The sequence below is a fragment of the Bos indicus genome, chromosome 11, assembly GCF_029378745.1.
Source record: "Bos indicus isolate NIAB-ARS_2022 breed Sahiwal x Tharparkar chromosome 11, NIAB-ARS_B.indTharparkar_mat_pri_1.0, whole genome shotgun sequence".
NCBI lineage: Eukaryota > Metazoa > Chordata > Mammalia > Artiodactyla > Bovidae > Bos > Bos indicus.
In genome coordinates, this window is record NC_091770.1 from 2489777 (window position 1) to 2513397 (window position 23621).

Here is a 23621-nt window from a genome sequence, read left to right on the forward strand (position 1 = left end):
CTCTGGGTCAGTCGCGCGGGGAGCGCGGGGTCCGGAGAGAGGAACGCGAGGAGGGGGCTGTGGTGGCGCCGCACGCGCTCTCCGGGCCATGGGTAAGTGGCTCTGTGGTGCGTCCGGGACGGGACGGGACGGGCGGCCCCGCGCGAGGGCGAGTTTGTGGCGCCCGGTCTTTCCCGGCGCTCGCGGCGGTCGGTGCTGCCTTGGGGGGCGAGCGGGGGCTGGGAGTGGACTCGGGGGCGAGAGCGCGGGGAGGTAGTCTGGCCTGGGACGCCCGCGTCCTCCCGCAGCGAGCCGGAGCCAAAGCCTAGTGTCGGGCGCGCGCTGTTCGAAAAAAGGAAAGACAAAAAGTTTTGGCGGCCAAGGGGCTTCCCGGGCGTTTATCTCGAAACTCTCTTCGTCGTCTCTTGACTGAAATTTACCAAGTCCTGTACGGTTCTGTCATCCCACTTCCTGCTGTGGTTTTCAATCTCGAGCTGGTCTCAGCTAATTTGTTGTGACAGCTGTCCGCAGCAGTTCCGTCTGCAGTACCCCCGCCCCCCACCCTCCCCTCTCCCCTCCCCGCCGTCACATCCCGGCGGTTCTCAGAATCCGCCGGCGCCGCCGAGAAGGGGCACCGGGTCCGCTGGGCGCGCGGGGCGCTTTCCACTGCGGCCGCCGTTTCCTGAAAGTGACTCTGCGCTGGTTTTGAAGAACTTGCTCAATGCATTTTGAAGAATCAACTGTTCCTCTTTAAGCCGAGAGTCGTACTGATCCTTCGGCGGTTACCGGCTTCTTGACCCCGACCCTTTCTCTTTCTCTTTCCTCTTCCCCTTTTTCTTTTTTTTCCCCGTAGCCTCTCCTCTTCTTGTCTCCTGTCTACCCTCCTCTGTATCCTCCCACTTCCAACCCCCGGCAGGGAAGAAGTAACTGCCTTCTTTGATCCGCTCATCTTTCTCCTGTGTCTCTTTTCTCCTCTTGGGGCTACAGAAGGGACAGCGTGGCGGACCCGCGAGTGATGGGGGGCGGGGAGGGGGTGGAAAGCGGAGACGCACGGGCTGTGAGGAGAGAAGCGTTTGGCTTCGCGCTCGCTCAGTCTGAATCGCTGCCTCGTCTCGGTCCTTGCGCAGAGTGTTCAGGGGGTGCGGCCGCGCCGGCCTCAGGCCTCCAGCCGGACGGACGCTGGGAATAGGGGAGGAAATCGCCCGATGCCGGACCCCCAAGGGTTCAGGGTGAGGGTCTGGCGGCACTGTACTGGCCAGACCCAGGGTCCCTTTCTTTGCGGGGTCGTCAGCTAGCCAAGAGAAATCCGCGGAGCTGAAGGGAGGATAACAGGTGCTTCTTGCCCCAGCTGGAGCATCAAAGTTGGGGGTGTGGGGTCTGTGTCCAGAGGCCGTGCTAGGGCAGAGATGGCAGCTAGTGGGTTGGGTCACCAGGGTGGAGTTCCACAGCCCCAAACCCTGGACCTCGAACTTGGAATGGCAGAGGTAGAAAGGACCTCACAGAATCAGCCCCTCTCTCTGAGAGGCTTACAGTCTGAGAAACTGAGGCTTAGAGACCAGCCCTGGTCTGACAGTGAGGACAGTTTAGGCCTCTGAGACCCTGCCCCTCTCGCCCTTCCCAATGGTCTCCTGTTCCCAGGTGGGAAATTGACCTGGGATGGCCCGCACCCACCTTGGACCTTGCTTTACCGGCTGGGCTTCGAGAGCCACTCTGGGAGAGCTCTACCAGGAGACAGAAAGAAGAGTGCCCCAGGCGGAAGTCAGGCAGCCTTCCTTGGTCCTGGCTGTGCGTCTGCTGTTCACCCACGTCTGGACACACCGCCACCCAGCCTGGTTTGGTGGGGACACAGGAAGCAGTACAGAGACGGAGCTGTTACTTTTATCACCAGATACCACCCAGACTTGGAAGGGCAAGACAGTGGGGACTCAGCCCCACCCTGGATCGGGGTCTTTCAGGACCACCAGATCCCGGGGGTCTGGGAGTTGGTTATTTCACATTGTGGGGTGCCCCACGCCCCCTCCTTTCTACACTCAAGGCTGTCACTTTGGCCCCAGCTACTCCCCAACCCTGGCCCCTCTTCCCTCCCCTGAGATACGGAGGCAGGGCAGGTGGGGGCTGCATGTGTCCATGTTGTCCGTCTGTCCTCCATGCTGGCTGGAGCACAGCCCTGGGCAGGCCCCCCTCCCCAAACCACTGCTCCGCCAGGCAGCTGACTCCGAGCTGAGAGGACTGGCTGCTTCAAAGGTTGTCTTTGTTTCAGCTCCGACTCAAGCCAAAGAGCAACTTAAGCCAACAACCTCAGGCAAGAAGGTGTGGCGAGTCTGCCTGTTGTTATTGAGGCCTCTGTTACCATTATTGTAGTAATTGACACGGTGCTCCCAGTGGGTGACTTTTCATGAAAGGAAGTGTCGCTTCCTTTCCATCACACCGAGAGTGAAGAGGCGGGGCAGGAGGGGGGGAGGCGAGAGAGTGAGAGGGAGAGAGAGAGTGAGAGGGAGAGAGAGAGGGGGAGAGAGAGAGAGAGGGAGAGAGGCCTTGAACTAGGCGCAGCCCAGCTCCTCTCCATCAGTGGTCATGCTTATGAAGCAGCTGCAGAACTCTAGGCACTGAGACACAGCGGAGTGACAGACCTCAGATCTCACACACACACGCATGCATGCACGCACACACACACACACACCCCCACAGCACCTGTGGTTTTTTTGGGGGAGAGCCTTGTTTCTCGCTTCATTCTGCATAGAACATTGGGCCCACTGGGTCTAACAGACCCCTCTTATAGGTGGGAGAACGAAGTAAAGGCCAGAAACCTATGTGGGGTCAGAGCCCCCTCCCCACCCTTCCTCCTGCCCCACCTCGTCTGCCTTCAGCTTCTCTGGGAGGACAGGCCCAGGTTCTTGTGAGCACACTAACAGGGGGGCTGCAGTGTGACATTGCAGGTCCCCTGGGGAGAGACGGCCAATTTGCACCCTCTGAGCACATACAAGGAACCTGGGGTCTCGCTTTATTATTGTTTAGTCGCTAAGTCGTGTCCAACTCTTTGTGACCTCATGGACTGCCAGGCTCCTTTTTCCATGGCATTTCTGGCAAGTACACTGGAGTAGCTTGCCGTTTTCCTTCTCTGGGGGATCTTCCCAACCCAGGGATCGAACCCTCATCTCCTGCATTGGCAGGTACATTCTTTACCACTGAGCCACCAGGGAAGCCCTGGGGTCTCCCTGCTCCCATTAGAAAACTCTACACCTTGGAGTCAGTGTCTTGAGACAGGGATACCGCACTGGTTGCAAATCCCAGCTTTGCCGCTAGTAAGCTGTGTGACCTCAGTGTTACTGAGCCTCTCAGATCCTCAGATCTTGTAATATCTGTTAACTGGGTGCTGGGAAGATGTAGTGAGCCAGTGTTCAGAAGTGCCCAGACCAGGGCCTAGGAGAGACTGGTTTCAGATGGTGAAGTAAATAGTGTGGAGGTGGGGGGGTGTGGCTTGAGAGCAGGGGGGCTTCATTTCAGGAACTTCCTCCTTCACAGCTAGTGACTGAAATTAACCTCTTCACTGCCTTGGTTTTGGGTTCGAGGGTTAAGCTTGACTTCCACAGAGCTGTGGAGTTAAGCAGACTGCTGGCATAGGAACGGCCATAGCCATGCTGCTGCCATGGCTGCGCGCTGCCCGTGACAGGGCCGGGCCACATGGCCGGGATGAGGGGCACCAGGCTGGGGAAGGAGGGTGAAGACTCTCCTCACGTCCCTCATCCAGGGCTGCGGCCCAGGTTGGCGAGAATGGAGGCCGGTTCCCCCGGACTTGGCCGCACACAGAGCACAGAGACAGAGTGTTTTCCCTTTGTGGCTCTCATCCCCGTCTCTGCTGGGGTCAAACAGCTCAGATGGTGACCTCCTTCCCAGGTGACGCAAGTGCCCAAGTCCTGGAGATTTCCCTAGGAGAGCGTGGCCCCCTGCAACCAAGCAGGAGGGACCAGGGCCGCTCTGTCCCGGTGGCCCTTAATTTGGCTGCCCTCTCAGGCCCCCTGGGGAGTTTGAAACCCTGAAGCCCCTGTTTTTGTTTAGGCATTAAGTCCTGTCTGATTCTTTTGTGACCCCACAGATTGTAGCCTGCCAAGCTCCCCTGTCCATGGGATTTCCCAGGCTAGTATACTGGAGTGGGTTGCCATTTCCTTCTCTAGGGGGTCTTCCTGACCCAGGGATGGACCCCATGTCTCCTGCATTGGCAGGCGGGTTCTTTGCTGCGGAGCCACCAGGAAACCCCTGGTGCCCCGTGCAGGACCTTAAGCCGTACTCATGTTGGGGGAGGGTGGGGGAGACAGGCACCATGTCTTTTAAATTTTCCCTGGTGATTCCAGTGGGCCCTGGTCCCACCACCTTCTTTCCCTGAGGCCCGCCGATCTGCAGGAGGGTGCCAGTGAGAAGCCTCGTCACAGGAACAGGTGGAGAGAGTCCTTCGGAGCTGAGCATTTTCCCTTCAGGAAAGGAGGGAGAGAAGTTGTGAAAGCAGAGCAGAGAAGGCAGGAAGGGAAAGGAGAAACGCTGGGGGGACAGAGGCGTGCCCATTAGCTGAAGGCTTCAGGACTCACGGAGAGTTAGCAAAGGACCCAAGTGTCTTTCTTCCCCCCACCCCTGCCCCAATTCACAGAAGGAAAGAAGGTGCAGAGTTGCCCAGGGCCCGGTTGGAAAGGCTTCCGTCAGGGGTGGGAGGGGTCAGTGATTAGTACCCAGTTATTTCTGGAGATTGGCTATGTCTCCGGTGATCAGGAGCCAGCCTGCAAGGACGGCCCAGGCCCAATTAGCATTAGGCTCGGTTTTTCTTCCAGGCTTATTTGGACTCCCCATCGAAGCTTGTGGATGTTGGTGATAAGCACCACAGCCTTAGTGATGGCGAGGCCAGGGCCCGGGACGGGTGGTCAGACAGACCTTGCTTTGAATGTGGTCCTCCAGGGAGGCAGGCAACTTAATCTCTTTAAAACGGGATCCCTCGGGGACTCACTGAGAGAACATACATATGAAAGGGCCAGGGACACAGAGCTGAGAACCTGCGTGGCACTTCTGTGAACAGCCGCCCAAGGGGACACTGTCCAGCAGTCAGAGGTCTACGGCTCAGGCCCCTGGGTATCGCTGGCCTCGAGGGTCACTCTGCTGCGGGTTTCTTCTTTATTTTTGGCTGCGCTAGGTCTTTGTCACTGCACAGGCTTTTTCTCCAGTTGCAGTGAGCAGGTTCCACCGAGGTTGTGGAGTGCAGGCTTCTCACTGTGGTGGCTCCTCTTGTTGAAGAGCACAGGTTCTTGGCTGGACGCTTTCAGTAGTTGTGGGTCCCCCGCCCCCGGCTCTAGAGCCTAGGCTCAGTAGTTTTGGCTCACAGGTTTAGTTGCTCCACAGCACGTGGGATCTTCCCAGACCAGGGATCGAACCCGTATCTCCTGCATCGGCAGGTGGATTCTTTACCACTGAGCCCCCAGGGAAGCCCAGGTTTCTTGTTCTTAGTTTCTTTTCTACCTGGGACAGAGGAGGAATCTTGCAGGTTCCCAGCAGTAAGGATTTTCTGAGCTGGAGTGAACCAGGACAGTTCATGGAACATGGAAAGAAAGGGTGGTCTCACACGGCCAATCACCCGCTGCGTGGCCAGAGCGGCTTCCAGTGGCTACGTCTTTGCAGCCATCAACTCACAGGATGCCCTTAGGAGAACTGAGCTCCTGGCTCCTCCCTGCCCTCCATCAGGTTGTTGTGGGGCTCAGACAGTCAAGAATCCACCCGCAATGCAGAAGACCCGGGTTCCATCCCTGGGTTGGGAAGATCTCCTGGAGAAGGAAATGGCTACCTGCTCCAGTATTTTTGCCTGGAATATCCCATGGACAGAGGAGACATTTTCCCTTACCTGCCACCTGCTGTGTGGGGGTGCTAGGCGGCCTCACCAAGCTGTCAGGAGGCCAGCCAAGCCATGGGCATCTCAGTCTGGATGGCCCCATCTGTATGGTGTGAGGAGGTGAGGATGACTAGAGAGAAGTGCTGTGCTTGGCTGAGGGCTGGGAAGGGCCCCCCACTACCTGCTTGGGCTTGTCAGGTGAGACCTGAAGGGTCACCAGGAGCCATGAAGGCGAGGGGAGTATGTGGCCTAATTAGGGGCAGTTAGGACTCTGCTGAGCTTCCCAGGTGGCACTAGTGGTAAAGAAGCTGCCTGCCAATGCAGGAGATGCCAGAGACGTGAGTTTGATCCCTGGGTCAGGAAGATTCCCTAGAGGAGAGCGTGGCAACCCACTCTAGTATTCTCGCCTGGAGAATCCCATGGACGGAGGAGCCTGGTGGGCTACGGTCTCCGGAGTTGCAAACAAATCAGACATGACTAAGCATGCACGGGATCATGAGGGATGCTTAAGAAAAGCTTGGCTGCTTCATAAATGGGAACTTTCTTCTTGGTAATTTGTGGAGGGTCTATGGTCCCAGCGGCCCCCATGGTGCTTTGAGGACCCACAAACATGGGAGCCTCCGCAGCTCTCTTAGCTCCCAGTTTGGCTGAGCCGCTGCAAATACTCTCTGATGTGGAGAGGTGGGGTTTGGAGACAGTTTCCCTGAGCACCATGGCCCCAGCCTCCTCTGACTTGACCCCAGGGTGACTTAGGGTCTCCTTCATAGTTTTGGAAAGAGGGCTAAATGGAGTAAGGAAAACCGGCAGGTGTGGCATGGGTGGGGCTTTGGGAGCGGCAGAGTCAGGGGAACCCGTGTGGTTTAGAGGCCGCCTGCGGCAGCTGGGCACCACAAGCAGAGGGTGGCAAGCACTGACCCCCACCGGGCCATTCGGATGCCACGCTGCCCTCCTGCCACCCGCTTCTCTGCCAGCATCTCATGTTCTCACTCTCCCCTGCCCTTTTCCCCCAGCACCTCCGGTCAAAGGGAAAAGGAAGCAGTCAGAGGAAGGGGAGCCCCTAGACCCACCAGTGTCTCCTCAGCCCGATGGTGAGCCAAGGAGCCGGAGCCCCGTGCGCCTGGAGGTGAGTTGGGCCACCCCTCCCCCACTGGGGGCCTCTTTCCTGCCCCTTCCCTCACCCTGCCCCACCTGTGTGCAGCCTCCCAGGTGACCTTGGAGACACCCTGGAGATGTGTTCCCTAACCCCCCCAACCCTGAAAGAGTCCAGAGAGGGGCACAGCCCCACTGTCTGGGGCCTTGACTGGGCGCTGGGCAGACAGGAGGGCTTGCCCATCACCTCTGGCTGGACTTTCAGGCTTGGTTTTCACAGCAGAACCCTTTTATTGCATGAGGCTGGCCTGGAGCCCTGATCTATGAGACAGTAAAGCTCTGTTCTACAATGTTAAGCTGCACGTACGTCCTTCTGTCCCGTAGTGAGATCGGCGCTGCTGCGCTGACCAGCACAGTCGCAGCCATTAGCCTCTGCATCAATGCTCTTTGGCCATTTGCTTCGGAGGCACAGGCTGGAGGGAGCTGCAAATGGGAACAGGTTTTAACAGATTTCCTGGAGTTCAGAGAAGAGGAACAGAAAAGCATGTTCGTTTGAAGAGCAGTGGTCAGAGTGCCTCCGTTTTGAGGCACGGCAGTGTGTTCCAATTTCATAGGTAACGTGCAAGCTGGCTTGTTTATTTCCAGAGGTCTTTGATTAGTCAAAGCTACGGTCATGACACTTTGAATAGAGTATTTTTGGAACACATGGCTCTCTGCCCGGTTCTCACCCTGATGATGGTTGCCAGCCCTCTCGTGTTTGGGGCCACCCCAGCTGGGACCCCAACCCCAGCCCAACAGGAGCCCCTGCCCTGAGCCACCAGCCACAGGAAGAGCATCAGGAGAAATTCCCACTGGGAGCAGAAACCAAAAGACCTGTACATTGGACACAAGGGCCCTTTGGAGCCCAGGACAGGGTCTCTCCTCCCCACGCTGAGCACATGAACGGCGGACCACGGAAGCAAGCCTGGTGGAATGGCCCCACACAGATGAACACACCATCCTTTGGTTTGGACCACAGGGGCCACTGGGGCCCCGGGACCACAGAGCCTGCCTCCAGGAGCTCAGAGTCTGGTAGAGGAGCTGAGATGGCGACGTGACAACCTAGAGCCAGGTGAAGAAGATCGGAAGCTTGGAGAAGGGGCAGGGCTGCTCCCATGGCCATCCCTGTAACCAGGCCTCTTGGATCCTGACCTGGGGTCCTGGGCTAACGTGGAACACCTCTGTTCTTCTGACCCCAGGAACAACCTCTGCAGCCCAGAGTCGGGTGTGAGGGTCTGCTCCCTCCTCTGGGAGCCTGGAGTTGGTGGCCATGCATCTCCTTCCTCCCCAGCAGCCAGTGGTTCCGCCTTTCCGCAGCCTCCTACCAGCTGGGGGCTCATCCCACTGCCTCGTGTTCTTTCCCCAGGAGCCCCCCGAGGCAGGCAGGGAGCGGGAGGAGGAGCAGGAGGAGGAGCAGGCCTTCCTGGTCAGCCTCTACAAGTTCATGAAGGAGCGACACACGCCCATCGAGAGGGTGCCCCATCTCGGCTTCAAGCAGAGTGCGTCCCCGGGGTGCAGGCACGGGAGGGGGGCCCAGCAGGGGACCTCCATTCTGGGCGACCCCCGACGTGCCAGCCCACAGGGGTTGCACACAGAAAGGCTGCCCCTCTCCAGGCACTGGCCTGGCAGTGGGTGCGGCCAGATGTCCATCCTCACAGGCCACTGGGCCCCCAGCACACAGGGTGCGGTCTGCCCAGCCATCCTGGTGGCCCTGTCTGGGTATGTGCTGGTTCTGTGCCAGCCTGACGGGGCCATGGGGACAGGCAGCTGGCTGCCCCCTCCTCCCACCAAGACTGACAGGGGTCCCGCCCCCTTTTGTCCCCAGTTAACCTGTGGAAGATCTACAAGGCCGTGGAGAAGCTAGGGGCCTATGAACTGGTAAGGATGGCTCCCCTGAGTCCTCACCCTGCCGCGTCTCCCAGCACATCAGCTGTGCCCCTGGGACCTCGGGAAAAGAGGGAGCCCAGCAGACCTGCCCTTTCCTGTTGGCAGGAGGATGAGGCAGTGTCCAAACCCTGCCTTTTCCCCAGCTCCCTGTGCGCTGCAGGGAGGAGGGACCTGCCCTACCTGCCGTTCTTTGCTGTTCCGAGCAAGATCATCATCCTTTCCATCTGTCCTGTCCTTGCACTCACAAAGCGCCAGTGCTCGGGCAGCCCCTGGGAGGGGGACTTGGCTGGCTGCTGGCCAGGGGAGGCCCCTCCAACCTCCCCGCCCCTGCTGGCAGAGAAGCAATTAGAAACGGCCTCCGAGTGGGGACCCTGAGCTGCGGGAACCCCGCAGGCAGGGGGCACCCGCCAGCTGTGCCCTGACGTGGCGCCCTTGCAGGTGACTGGCCGCCGCCTCTGGAAGAATGTGTACGACGAGCTGGGGGGCAGCCCGGGCAGCACCAGCGCGGCCACGTGCACGCGCCGCCACTACGAGAGGTGTGAGGCCCCAGGTGTCACCCGGCAGCTCTGCTGGGCGGTGGGGCTGGGGGCAGGGGCGGCCCCCGTGGCTGGGGGTGTCTGTGTGCTGGTCGGGCAGGGGTGTTGGCGGTCTCGGCCGGGAGGAAGCTGGGGTGGGCCTAGAGGGTGGGAGCCTCCTGCCAGCCCGGCCCCCTGGCAACATGCCTTGTTCTTCCCCAGGCTGGTCCTCCCATACGTGCGGCACCTGAAAGGGGAGGATGACAAGCCCCTGCCCCCCTCCAAGCCCAGGAAGCAGTACAAGATGGCCAAGGAGCCTCGGGGGGATGATGGGGCCACTGAGAGGCCAAAGAAGGTCAAGGAGGAGAAGCGGGTGGACCAGGTGAGCTCTGAGCCCCATCCCATGCCTCTCAAAGCACCCCCTACCAGCTCACTGTGGCTGCAGAGCTCCCTGCCTGGAACCCCCAGAACACCCCCCTCCCCCAAGGGCAGCACCGGGCGGGGGGCAAGGGTCATAGAGTGGTTCACTACTTGAGGGCCCTCAAGTTGGGGGTACATGTGGAGTCTGAGTCCTATCTACACCCCATTTCACCAGTCCCCAAGTCCTGACACCAGCTGTGTCTGATCAGGGGATGGGACGCCTTTTGACAGTTTTGCACGAAGGTGCTGGAAGGGCTGGCTCCCTCCTGTCCCCACGTCCCCAGGTCAGCATTGCACGGCTCACCCCAGCCCTGAGGCTTGGCCTTTTCTCATTCTAGCTGATGCCAGCAAAGACCAAAACAGATGCCCCTGACCCGGCAAGGCTTCCTAGCCAGGAGACACCCAGAGACGGCATGGAACAGCGGGGCCCGGCCGCGGGGCCCTCTCTGCCCTTTTTGGGTGCCAGTGGCTGCCCTGAGGCCTACAAACGGCTCCTGTCCAGCTTCTACTGCAGAGGGACACATGGTATCATGTCACCGCTGGCCAAAAAGAAGCTCCTGGCCCAGGTGAGCAAGGCGGAGGCCTTGCAGTGTCAGGAGGAGGGCTGTCGCCACGGGGCAGGTGGGGAGCCCCAGGCACCCCCAGCCGCCCCACCCTTGGAGAGTCCCCAGAGCCCAGGAGGGCCGGCCGAGGACTCCAGGCACCGGCTGACACCTCTGGAAGGAAGGCAGGCCCCTGGGGGCGGCCTCTGGGGGGAGACACAGGCAGGCCCTCGCCCGTCGGCCCCCGTCGTCACCGGCTGCTTCCACGCCTACCCCAGCGAGGTGCTGAAGCCTATCAGCCAGCGTCCCAGGGACCTTTTCCCCAGTCTTAAAGATAGGGTGTTGTTGGGGCCCCCTGCCAAGGAGGAGGGGCTGCCAGCCAAAGAGCCCCCACTGGTGTGGGGCGGGGATGCCGGCCGCCCTTCTGCATTCCACAAGGGCAGCTCCAGAAAGGGCAGCCTCTACCCCAAACCCAAAGCCTGCTGGGTGTCCCCCATGACCAAGGTTCCCGCTGAGAGCCCCGTGCCCCTGCCCACCTTCCCGAGCAGCCCAGGCCTGGGCCACAAGCGCAGCCTGGCGGAAGACAGCTCGGTCCACGGCAGCAAAAAACTGCGGGCAGTGTCTCCCTTTCTGAAGGAGGCGAACGCCCAGGAGTGTGGGACCAAGCCCAGGGGCCCTGACCTGGCCGTCTCCTGCCTGCTGGGCCCCGCCCTCCCGGAGGCCTACAGGGGTACCCTGCTGCGCTGCCCACTGAACTTCGCTGGCACCCTGGGTCCCTTAAAGGGCCAGGCCACCCTCCCCTTCAGCCCCCTGGTCATCCCTGCCTTCCCTGCCCACCTGCTGGCCACCACAGCACCCTCGCCCATGACTGCTGGCCTGATGCACCTCCCACCAGCATCCTTTGACAGTGCCCTGTGCCACAGACTCTGCCCGGCCTCGTCTCCATGGCATGTGCCGCCTGCCACAGCCTACACAGCACCCCACTTCTCCTTCCACCTCAACACCAAGCTGTAGGTCTGAGCCTGCCATGCTGTGTGCAGTCAGGGTCTGACCTCAGCCTGGGGTGGATAGGCACTGCCGGGGGCTCTGGCCTGGAGCCCCTCCTCAGGAGAGCTCGCCTGTGCCTGACAGGGATGGGCCCTGGGCTGGGAAGCCTGGCCCAAAAAGGCCCTGGGCAAACTGGGTTTCCCTCTCAAGATGGCAGCCTGAGCCCAGGGGCTGGGGCCCAGTGATGGCATGCCTCAGGAGAAGACATAGAGAGGCGGACAGCTCCCAGCCCGGGCCCCAGAGCAGGGATCGGGGCGGGTGAAGGGCCCTGGAGCTGTCCATGCTGCCCGTGGAAAGTCCAATAAAACACCAGTGAATACATGCAGCCCTGAGGTGTGTGTGGTGTGGACCTTTGCAGGAGCAGTGAGACGGGGGTGATCTCGTGGGCAGCGCCACCCATAGGGGAGCCAAGGAGAGGGACCTGTGCAGCACCCACTCCTGCCTGGGATGCTGTCACTGGGATAAAGAGCAGGGCCAGTACAAACCCAGCCTCCAGCTCATACCTCCGCACGCTGTGCCCTTCGGCTTGTGCCTTCAGCCCACTGGGCTGGTTGAGTCTGGGGACAACCAGCTGTTATCTTCCTCACGGTGCAGATCGGAGTCTGAGGCTCAGAGAGGCTGGGACTTGCTCTGGTTCCCCTGGAGTACGTGGGGGAGCAGAGCTGTGCACTGGGGCGTGACCCAGCACCCTGAGCTAAACCACATGGATGCCCTGCAGCTGTCAGCAGCGCTCCTGGGGCTCAGGGTGCGAGCAGGATGCTGGAATCGCCTGCCCTGGTGCTGGATGCCAGCCTGGGGGGCTGCTGCCGAGTCTTCTTGGTGAGCCCTTCTACTAGCCTGCCGCATGTGCGGGGTGGGGGCACAGGTGGTTCCCACCGGGGATGCCTGGAGGGAAAAGGGGATGAAGGGGATCAGAATCTTCACCTGGGCATCTGCCTTTTTCCTGATGCAGTTGTTCCCGGGGCTCAGACCCTGCAGCCTAATGCCCTCCTTCCTACAGGCTCTGCCTGGGGAGCAGTGTGCTCTCACCTGTCGCTGTGGGAGGGGTACCCCGTCAGAGGCACTGTTCCCCGCCCCTCCTCAGGCTGCCTGTTCTTAGAACCTGGGCACAGCCACCAGCCAAGCTCCATACAGGTTTGGAAAGGCAGTGCCACTACTGGCCCGGGTCCTGACTTCCGATCTCAGATGTATCAGCTGATGATGGATGAACACGCAGGCTCTGAAGGGACTCCCCTGCTCCCTGCTGTGGGGAGACGCCAGCACAAGTAGCGGATCTCCACCCCTGAGCTCCGCACCCCTGCAGGCACCCACGTGCTCCCATCTCTGAGTCTATGGGGTCTCCGTGGTTGACAAGGAGTAGGGAAAGGTCTGAGAACTCCCACCACCCTCCCAGCAAGTGCCCTCGGTGCTGGGCTGCAGGTCTTTTAGAGTTACATCCCCTGTGACTCCAGTGTTCTTGCCTGGAGGACCCCAGGGACGGGGGAGCCTGGTGGGCTGTCGTCTCTGGGGTCGCACAGAGTCGGACACGACTGAAGCGACTTAGCAGCAGCAGCAGCCCCTGTGCTGGGCTGCAGGTCTTTTAGAGTCAGATCCCCTGGATATGGGCATCTGCTGTATGCGGGGCCCTGCCTAATGTGGGGCAGGGTCGCTGGGGTCCCCTTCATTTGCAAAGCCACAGCGGCCTTTTCCCAGCACAGAAGTGGGCCACTGGCCTGGCAACAGGATTTGAGCTCGGGCTGCACAGAGCTGCGACGCTGGCGTCCTCTGGAGGCTTCGCTGGGAACTACTCTGCACGGGCGTCTTCTGTCCTGAGCAGGTCCCCGGGGGGTGCGCTGCGGCTCTGCTCCGGCATCAGCAAACACTGCAGGCATCAGCAAACACTGCAGGCGAATGTGGACCTACTTCCTGGAAGACCTCTGTGCCCTGCAGCTCTGGCATGCCACCTTTCTGTGGTTTTTCTCACGCCCCGAGATTCCGAGGGGTGGGACCATCCTGAACCAGCAGCTCTGAGAGATCCTGCAGCTAAGACGCCAGGCTGGGCTCCGCGGAGCGCCTGCTCGCTGGCAGGGCACCCTGCGCATTTCCTGGCGCTGCCGCCCTAGGTGGACGGGTCACCTACGTCACTTTGCTTTTTATACTCGTTCCTTTGTGTTACCTGCCATGTCCCCTAACAGTCCCTGACTCTGCCTTGGGGACTTACAGGCCAGCACCTGCCTTTGAGGCATAAACTGTTTCAGGGTCATTTTTAGGACCCCCTCCAAACCATCTGCGGCGTTTGCACGGTTTCTGGTGGTGAGTGAAGGCAACTCTGGCAGGCATGTCCATACAGTCCTGGCCCTTTTCCTGGTGACAGTCTTTTAAATACAGGCCGTCTGACAAATACTGAATGTCTATTTCCAGTGGGTGCCAGACACTGTTCTGGGTGTTGGACAGACACCTCAGTGGGCAAAACTTTCAAGTTTCTACCCTTGTGGAGCTGACATCTAACCATCTCATCCTCTGCTGCCCCTTTATCCTTTTGCCTTTAATCTTTCCCAGCATCAGGCCCTTTCCAGTGAGTCGCCTTCACATCAGGTGGTCAAAGTACTGGAGCTGCAGCTTTAGCACCAGTCCTTCCCATGCATATTCAGGGTTGATTTCCTTTAGGATGGACTGGTTGGATCTCCTTGCAATCTGAAGGACTCTCAAGAGTCTTCTCCAGCACCACAATTTGAAAGCATCAGTTCTTCGGCACTCAGTCTTCTTTATGGTCCAACTCTCACATCTATATATGACTACTGGAAAAACCATAACTGACTATATGGATCTTTGTTGGCAAAGTGACGTCTACTTTTAAAACAGCTGTCTAGGTTTGTCATAGCTTTTCTTCCAAGGAACAAGTATCTGTTACTTTCATGTCTGGTCACCGTCCACAGTGATTCTGGAACCCTAGAAAATAAAATCCGTCACTGTTTCCACTTTTCCCCTTCTATTTGCCATGAAGTGATGGGATCGGATGCCATGATCTTAGTTTTTTGAATGATGAGTTTTAAAGCCAGCTTTTTCAGTTTCCTCTTCCATTCACCCTCATCAAGAAGCTCTTTAGTTCCTCTTCGCTGTCATTAGAGTGGTGTCATCTACATATACCAGGTTGTTGATATTTCTCCTGGCAATCTTGTGGCTGCCCTGGAATCAGCACAGATAGGACAGCAGCGGTTTGGGGCGAGGACTGTTGTCTGCAGGGACTGGGAGGAGGACTCGAGGGTCTGTGGGTGACTGCAGCAAGGACACGGTGGAGAGGGGATGCCTGTTTTCCTGGTGTGACCTTCAGAAGGGGGAGCCACAGGGCCTGGAAGCAGGCAGGCCTCTCAGTCCACCGTGGGTAGAGTCGCGGGGGCCACGGGGGAGCGGGCTCTGGGTGGGCACAGACGCGGGCTGGCAGTTGCAAGGAAGGAGGCATTACAAGGGGAGGCTGGGAAGACCCCACAGGCAAGGGAGAGATTTCCATGTAGGCTCAAAACTAGATGCTGCAGACGATGGCCTGAAGACATGTTTCATTTGACTGATCCATGCAATTTTTTTCTAAATGTTTCTGTAACTAGTTGCTAGCATTTAAAAATCAAGAAATTTTACATAAAAATGTGGGTACTGGGTTGCTCTTTAAAAATCAGAATTTCTGGACACATGGGGGCCACTGCTCGGCACTCAGTGGGGGCGGCTGCACCTCGGGCAGGGTATACCCGCCTATCCACCACAGCCTATCCACCACAGCCCTACTCATCCCCGGCCTGAGGGGCTTGGCCTGTCTGGCCTCCAGGTCTCCCAGGCGTTTCCACATTCAGCCCTTCAGCAGCTCAGACACTAGGCGGCGGTTTTCGCTCTGCTGTCATCAGATCAACCAGGCCAGCTTCCTAAGCAAATGACTCTAGGAACATTTCCTGTTGTTCCCTGCTGGGAAACAACAAGGTTTCCAGACAAGCAAGCAGGGCAGAAGTGGGTCATGGCAGAGTCACCTGTGCAGTGTCCCCTGGCTTCCAGCCACAGGGACAGGGGGTGGGCTCCCCCGCCCAACTCCTCAGGTATCAGAAGCCTTTGCTCCGTCCTGGGCTACACCTGCACATCTAGGAAACGAGTGTGGTCCCTTGCAGGTTCTGCACTGTGGCCGAGTGAGGCCCAGCCAGGCAGGGTCTAGTGGCTGGGGAAGGGCAGGTGCCTTCCCCTGCCCACTGAACATACCCTGGTCCCAAGAGGCCCACGCTGGCTCCTCTGGGCCCCTGGCCCTCCCTGGAGAACCAATACCACCTGTGACCAGCAGTGGAGTCCCTGCCCAGCCCTGTCTGTGAGGCCGCCTGGGCAGCAAGGGGCCGCTGGGGGAGAACAGGGACGGGCACCTCCCTACCTCCACCTGACTGTGGGGGCGCCGCCTTGGCTTGATTCCTACCACTTGCCTGGTCTGGTCACCTCTCCCTTGAGGGAGCAGGGGGCAGGGAGGGAAGATCCCCACCCCTGAGACCGACACCTCCATGGGTTCAGGGAGGAGTCTCAAGCCCTTTACTTGCCAACAACAGAAGCGAGTCCCTACTCAGGCAGGAAAGAGCCTGCGTGGCTCAGGGGGCTGCAGGGAGAGCTCAAGAACCAGGCTGTGGGCCCTGCCCTGGGGGCGCTGCAGCTGGCTCCCCCCGGCTCCTCTCTTGCCAACCCTGCATTCAGCACCACACTGGCAGCCTGAACGAGGCCAAAGTGAGAGGACTGCACCCTCCGGGAGCTGGCACTCCGACATTTATTAGCATGTCACTGCTCTCTGGCTCAGCTCTGCTGCCCTCCCTCCTGGGGGTCCCAAGGCAAGGACCGACTTTTCAGGAAAAAGCCTGGTCTCACATCCGGTGCGTACGAGGCGCGTGGGCCTGTTCCCCCACAGGAAGTGTCTGTCAGGAAGACCAAAACCGTAGCTGCCACACTGGTGACACTGGGAACAGGTTCCCCTGGGCCTCCACTGCCTCTTCTATAATATGGAAGTAATTTCTACCTTGAGAGTCATGGGCATTTAGTGAAAGTGCTTTGCAAACTGAGGTTCTGGGTGAAGGTGAATCATCAGCTCCTTCCCTGCATTTCTGCTTGGCCAGCCTGACCATCCCCTGCCCTGCCTTTACCGCAGGGCTTTTGAAATCCCTGGCATACTGACCACTGCCCTCCGGCCTGGCTTCTGACTCAGAGTCACCCTGACCTTTGCATCCTGTCTGGTCTGGGACAAGGATGGCAAATCGGCTTCACCCCAGGTACCAGCTCTGATTGATGGTTTGTCTGCAGCTTCGGGCTGACTCAGTGTGAAGGTGACGTAATGGATTAGTAATGTCTGCCAAGGGCCCAGGAAGGCTTACCTGCCACAGAGCTGCTGTGTATACACATGATGACTAGCTGGTGACCACCTGATGAAGGCTGTTTCACTTAAACGCAGGTCCCTGAGCTCACTGCCACGTCTCAGCCGCAGGTCCTGTGCGGAGCTGTCTGGTTCCCCTCCCACATGAGCAAGGGTTGTGGGGGAGCAGGGTTTGGGCCAGGGAGCCAAATCCTAGAAACTAGGGCTGGACATCACCTGCTCGTGGGCTACTGAGTTCAATGCCTGGGTAGTAATCAGCAAGGCAGCTTCTGGGGAGAAGTCTAGGCACGCTGCCTACAACCTGGGAGGGTGGGGGGGGGGAAGGTCTACATGGGCTGCGTGAAGAAGGATTATCTATAGCCAGCATCAGGAGTAGGGGGCTTCCCTGGTGGCTCAGTGGTAAAGAATCTGCCTGCCAGTGCAGGAGACGGGGTTTCGACCTCTGATCGGGGAAGACCCCACCAGCTGCAGAGCAACTAAGCCCATGTGCCACAACGCCCGAGCCTGTGCTCTAGAGCCGGGGAACCACGACTCCTGAAGCCCAGGCACCCGAGAGCACGGCTCTGCAACGAGAGAAGCCGCCGCAATAAGAAGCCTGTGCCCTGCAATACAGAAGTCCAGATGTAGCAACGAAGACCCAGCACAGCCAAAGATAAGAATTTAAAACGAAAACACCAAGAGTGGAGTGGAGGAACTGTACTGTCACTTGTAGAGTAGCTGCGGTGCATTTGAGATGGCCTTGCGTACTGAGGGAGTCAGATGGTAAATTCAAAGACTCATTCCCACTCCAGCTCTGCATAAACCTGGCCAATACCCCCCCTGCCCTCAAGTTAAACCTCAAACGTCTTAGTGTGAAAGGCTCCTTACTGGCCCTGCTTCCTCCGAGCCTCCTGACTCCACACCCCCATGGCGTCGCCCTCCCCACTGCGATGTCCCCACCCTCACAGCCTCTCTGGGCTGAGTCCTGAGGCCCCACTTCAGTTCCGAGCTGCCTGGCCCTTCCTCGGACCTGGAAGCACAGGAAACACTGACCTGACACGAATTCTCTCCTCGGCTCTGGCCCCCTTCCAGCCTCTCAGGGGAACCTGAGGACGCCTGACTGGCTCGGGCGCCTCCCACGTGCCTTCAGGCCCCAGCGCCTCGCCCCTCCTGCCACTGCCAGACCCATTCTCCATCTTCCCCCCGGAATGTAGGCTCCCTCAGGGCAGTCAGTGGTTCCTGTTCACCACCAATCCCCAATTCTACCTGTCTCCACGGGACAGTGGGCTTCCCTGCTGGCTCAGACGGTAAACAATCTGCCTGCAATGCTGGAGACCCAGGTTCAGTCCCTGGGTCAGGAAGATCCCCTGGAGAAGGGAATGGCAAACCACTCCAGAGAAACCCATGGACAGAGGAGCCTGGCGGGCTGCAGCCCGTGGGGTCACAAAGAGTTGGACACGACAGAGACTACAGGCAGGCCGTCAGACAGGTGTCCTGGACCCACCCAAGTTCTTTTCCACCTGAATTATTACGGTATTTGTGCGTATTAGTCAGCATCAGAACCTCCCCCCCCTCAGAATTCCCCAGCTGCCTGAGTGGCTCCCAGAGGGCCCCGACCCACACAGGAGCCGTGCCCAGGTTCATTCTGGAGAAGTGGTTCTCGCCCCATCTGCCCCGGACACTGGCGGGCCTGCAGAAGAGCAGCTCTTCCTGCCAGTGACCTGGGCCAATTCCCCACCCCGCTTTGGAGAAGGGATAGAAGCCACTCTTGACTACCGCTGCAGAGATATGGGCCAAGCCCATCTGCTTCCCCCTGAACACACACACACACTCCTGAGACTAAGCAAGGAAAGAAACAAAACTCTGTTAAAATGTTAGGAAAAACAAAAGGGAGACACCACAGACACAAATCATAACTGCCCCTCGAAGCTGCTACTCAACACCACCCGTGTGGCAGGTGCCAGCCCTGGTTCCTGCCACAGGTCTGTCAGAATCCAGACCTCCGGTCACCATCCAGAGCTCCACCCAGGGGTTTAACCAAACTCACTCACCATCTCAGAGAGGGGAGGAAGCTCTGCTTTCACCTTCTTGAGGCATACCTCTCCAAATCCTCATTTCCTGTCCCAGAGTCAACCTTCGCTCCCAGATCAGTGGTTAAAACTTCTGAAACTGGTAGAGGTGGGGACTTCGGGCAAGGATAAGGGAATAAAAGAAGCCAGAGACAGACTCTGAGGATGCCCTGGCCATGCTGAAGCCTCCGGTCCAGCCAGGGGATCCATGAGGATCTGCCGTGGTCTCATGTCATGCCCTCCCGCACTGGAATTAGGTTGAAAATGGTACTACGGAGGCAGGGCCTCCAGGAGGTGATTAGGTCATGAGGGGAAGAGCCGGCGTGGATGGGATTAGTGCCTTTATAAAGGAGACTGAGAAAGCTCCCTTGCCCCCTTCTGCCAAGGGAGGTCACAGCTAAGAGACAGCCTAGGAAGGGGGCCTCACCAGACACTGAATTTGTAGGCATCTTGGTCTTAGAACTGCCAACCTCCAGAACTGTGAGAAATAAATTTCTCACTTATAGGCCTCCTAATCTGTGGCATTTTATTATAGCAGACCAAATAGAATAAGACAAAACCTAGGAGTGAACTGGTGCATGCACAAATGCAATCACTCGTGTGTAATGTGCTTGTGAGGGTGTGAGGCACGAACGTTTGTACACGTGTAATGTTCATGTGTGTGAGTGAGTGTGGGCTTGTGTTCATGTACGTAAGCAGCTATGATACCAAACAAAAGATTACCCATTTCTCCATCTCCCTTCTTATCACATTCCCGTATGTCCCAGATTAGAACTTGGGATATGTGGTTCCTTCAACAGGAAATTTCTAATTTGGGAACTGATGTATGCAGAAGGAAAAAGGAAACATTTTCCACTGTTCCACTGTTCTAAATTAAAAATATAAAGTGAGGTGCAGTTCAAAACCAACAAGCAGCATTACACACTGCTGGTGAGGGCACAACTTATCACAAGCTGCTTAGACAACAGGAAGTCATAAAAAGTATTCATACCATCTGACTGTCTTATTTCTGGGAATTTATTGTAGAAGATAATTGGAGATGTTTGGCAATAGAAGAAAGGGTACAAAAAAGATAAGCACGGGACTTCCCTGGTGGTCCAGTGATTAAGAATCTGCCTGTCAACACAGAAGACACGGAGTTGATCCCTGGTCTAGGAAGATCCCACATTCCACGAGGCAAATAAGCCCATGAGCCGCAACTACTGACGTCCACGAGCCCTGGAGCCGGTGCTTCACAAAAGAAGCCACCGCAACAAGAAACCCATGCACTGCAGCAAACAGTCTCCCGAGCTCGCCACAACTATAAAGGCCCATGCGCAGCGACGAAGACCTAGAGCAGCCGAAAATAATAAAAGACAATTTCTAAAAGTATAAAAAGATACCAAAACCAGAAATGGAATCAGATGTGACATGTGAATGTCTGTCAGATAAAAGTAAACTTCAGGGCAAAGAAAATAACCAGGTACAGAGAGACATTCAGTTCAGTTCAGTCGCTCAGTCTTATCTGACTCTTTGCAACCCCATGGACCGTGGCACGCCAGGCCTCCCTGTCCATCACCAACTCCTGGAATTTACTCAAACTCGTGCCCACTGAGTCGGTGATGCCATCCAACCATCTTATCCTCTGTCGTCCCCTTCTCCTCCCACCCTCAATCCCTCCCAGCATCAGGGTCTTTTCAAATGAGTCAGCTCTTCACATCAGGTGGCCAAAGTATTGAGTTTCAGCTTCAGCATCAACCCTTCCGATGAATATTCAGGACTGATTTCCTTTAGGATGGACTGGCTGGATCTCCTTGCAGTCCAAGGGACATTACATAATGATAAAAAGGTCAATCCACCAAAAAGACATAGAAATCTAAGTGGTACGTGCCAGATAACAGAACTGCAAAATATTTGAAGCAAAAACTTAAAGGAGACACAGACAATTCCACAATTATTGTTGGAAATTTCAACAGCACTCTCTCAACCAACAGAACTTGACGAAAATCAGCAAGGGCATAAGCTATAAGAACTCAATACCATCAACCTACAGAATTTTATCACCATTTACCCTCCACCCAACAGTATAATCTTTCAAGCACCTACAGAAAATATATGAAGAGGACAGAACCACCAGATCCTAGACCATATAAACCTCAACAAATTTTAAACATGAGATATCACGATATATCTAGAATGGCTCAAACAAAAAACAGAGACAGTGTAAGGATGCAGGGAAAATGGATCTCTTCTGCATTACTGTCCTGGGTGTTCATTGGAGGGACTGATGTTGAAGCTGAAACTCCAATACTTTGGGCACCTGATGTGGAGAGCTGACTCATTTGAAAAGACCCTGATGCTGGGAAAGATTGAGGGCAGGAGGAGAAGGGGACGACAGAGGGTCAGATGGCTGGATGGCATCACTGACTCAATGGACATGGGTTTGGGTGGACCCCGGGAGATGGACAGGGAGGCCTGGCGTGCTGCGGTTCATGAGGGTCGCAGAGTAGGACACGACTGAGCAACTGAGCTGACTGAGCTGACTACATTACTGGTGGGACCATAAAATGGAAGAGCTACTTGGGAAAATGTTCGACAGTTTCTTCAAAAGATAAAAATTTACCATATGACCTGATAATCACACTCCTGGGCATTTATTCCAGAGACATGAAAACGAAAGTTTATACAAAAACCCACTTAGAAATGCTCACAGCAGCTCTATCTGCAATAGCCCCAAACTGGAAACAATCAAGATGCCACTCAACAAGTGAGCAGTTAAAAACTATGGTACATTCAATCCATAGAACATTCATTTTTGTTGTGTATTTGCTCAGTCATGTCTGATTCTTTGCGACCTCACGGACTGTAACCCGCCAGGCTCCTCTGTCCATGGGATTTCCCAGGCAAGAATACTGGAGTGGGTTGTCATTTCCTACTCCAGAGGATCTTCCCGACCCACGGACAGAACCTACATCTCCTGCATTGGCAGGCGGGTTCTTTATTACTGAGCCACCTGGATATTCCAAGTAATATGTAGTCATAGCAAAAACTTAGAGCAAACCCATCTGATGCTCCCACCAGTAATGTAGAAGAGATACATTTTCCCTGCATCCTTATTCTGTCTCTGTTTTTTGTTTTAGCCTTTCTCCTAGGTGTATTGTGATGCTTCATTAAGTTGTTTAAAATTTGTTGGGGTTTGTATATAGATCTTTCTCCCTGATCCTTTTATCCTCTGCAGGACATGTGCCAACTGGTAGATGTGTATATTTCCATTCTTTTCTGTTTTCTTTCACATACACATACACAATTTATTTCACACTTTTAAAAAAGGTGTTTTTTTAAACCACAGCTTTAAACTTTTATTTAGTCAAATTTGTCAATCTTTACTGACTTAGACTGAACTATTAGTTATGGGAACTTTAAGTATTGGAGGAAACTGAAACTGGAGGAAGATGAACATGGGACTTCCCTATGCTCTCAATGTAAGTTAAACACACACACATCGAAATAGCTCAGGTAGTTTTGTTTTTTAATCCCTTAGAAAGGCAAAACATGGGCCATATGACTTCATCCTCTGGATGTTACTAAACTGGGGTGAGAAAGGGTATAAGAAAAACCAACCTGTACGTGGGATTGAGCCAACCAGACGCACTGTGCTCAGAATTTGGAGGAGAGACAGAGACTGGCCACTCACAAAGGGATGGAAAACCCGTGACGACAGAGTCAAAACCGGCCCCTGGCCGTGCCAGCTCAGCGGGCATCATCAGGCGGGCAGTGGAGACTGGCAGGCTCCTGTCAGTGAAGACACCTTGTGAGAGAGTATTGCCTTTTAGAACTAGTTTGGGTAGTGAAGAGTTTCCTGCTTCTTGCAGTCATCAACCCTGACTAAAACATATGCTTTGGAAAGGGAGAGAAAAAGGCAACAGAATTTCTTCTGTATCCTTACCTGCTATGGCCCTGTCCTTATACTGCTAAAATTTGAGACAGCTATCATTTAACAACCTAATCTTCACCTCTCCCTTCATGTGACACACCCAAGTCGGTGAGACTGGAGTTGAAGTGAGATGAAGTCTCTAGTAAGGAAGGAAACGAGAAGAGCTCGCACGTGAAGGCCTTTCAGCAGTGCACCAGAACCACAGTTTCCACCCACAGGGGCTCCAAGGTTGAAGGCGGGCACCTGGAATTTAAGGGCTTCCCTGGTGGCTCAGACAGTAAAGAATCTGCCTGCAGTGCAGGTGACCCAGGTTGGATCCCTGGGTTGGGAAGATCCCCTGGAGGAGGAAACGGCAACCCGCTCCAGTATTCTTACCTGGAGAATCCCATGGACAAAGAAGTTGCAAAGTCCATGGGGTTGCAAAGAGTTGGACACGACTGAGCAACTAACACTTTCACTTTACTTTCAGAAAGGTCCTCTTAGACACAAGATCACAGATAACGTGGAGGTTGGAATTCTTTCATTCACCGCTAAGTCATTAATTACTGGAGGGCAGCAGAGGGACAGGATGTGCAAAGAGGTTTCCATCTCTCAGGATCAAGGGTGAGGGACCTCACCTACTGACTCAGGCCCAGCCAAGAGCCCACCAGGGCAGCAGCAGTCACTCCAGGCCTGGTGGGCCTAGGGTCTAAACTGAAAGGAGTCGCATGAAGGCCAAGCCACCATCTCCTCACCTCCTGTGCTAATTTCCACTTCCGGTCTCCCATTTCAGAATCCCAGCACAGTGCAGAGAAGAACAGACACTGGTATCAGACTGTCTGGGCTCAGTCCTGCTGTGTGGCTTCTCTGTGCCTCAGTCTCCTCATCTGTAAAGGGAATTACAGCACCCACCTCGTGGGTATTGCAGGCATCAGGAAGATGGT

General features: G+C 56.4%; 2 protein-coding genes across 11 annotated transcripts in view; one reads left to right on the forward strand and one right to left on the reverse strand.

The window, feature by feature from the left end:
* The first annotated feature begins 11 nt into the window (after positions 1-11).
* ARID5A (AT-rich interaction domain 5A) lies at positions 12-11706 on the forward strand. 2 transcript variants are annotated; one of them, XM_019969709.2, is made up of 7 exons: positions 12-92; positions 6853-6965; positions 8337-8469; positions 8796-8848; positions 9296-9393; positions 9595-9754; positions 10131-11706. In XM_019969709.2, the coding sequence occupies exons 1-7, from the start codon at positions 89-91 to the stop codon at positions 11346-11348; spliced, it is 1779 nt and encodes a 592-aa protein (XP_019825268.2). In that variant the 5' UTR covers positions 12-88; the 3' UTR covers positions 11349-11706. The 2 variants fall into 2 exon arrangements, with proteins under 2 accessions (XP_019825268.2, XP_070654313.1); XM_070798212.1 differs by lacking the exon at positions 8337-8469 and having other exon boundaries at positions 60-92.
* An 8074-nt stretch (positions 11707-19780) lies between these two features.
* KANSL3 (KAT8 regulatory NSL complex subunit 3) overlaps positions 19781-23621 on the reverse strand; it is a 56567-nt gene continuing 52726 nt past the window's right edge. For 8 of the 9 annotated variants that reach the window (XM_070798211.1, XM_070798209.1, XM_070798208.1 and 5 more), the window contains one exon: positions 19781-23564. In XM_070798211.1, coding sequence (XP_070654312.1) covers positions 23523-23564 — 42 coding nt within the window. In that variant the 3' untranslated portion in view covers positions 19781-23522. The remainder of the gene's footprint in view (positions 23565-23621) is intronic. The other variant, XR_011569188.1, reaches the window with a different exon arrangement.

Bases quoted from the DNA above. Each gene is read 5' to 3' on its own strand.
- ARID5A (XM_019969709.2), top strand. The intron at 6,966-8,336 runs GTGAGTTGGGCC...TTCTTTCCCCAG, and splicing joins GGAGCCCCGTGCGCCTGGAG to GAGCCCCCCGAGGCAGGCAG. The intron at 8,470-8,795 runs GTGCGTCCCCGG...TTTTGTCCCCAG, and splicing joins CCATCTCGGCTTCAAGCAGA to TTAACCTGTGGAAGATCTAC.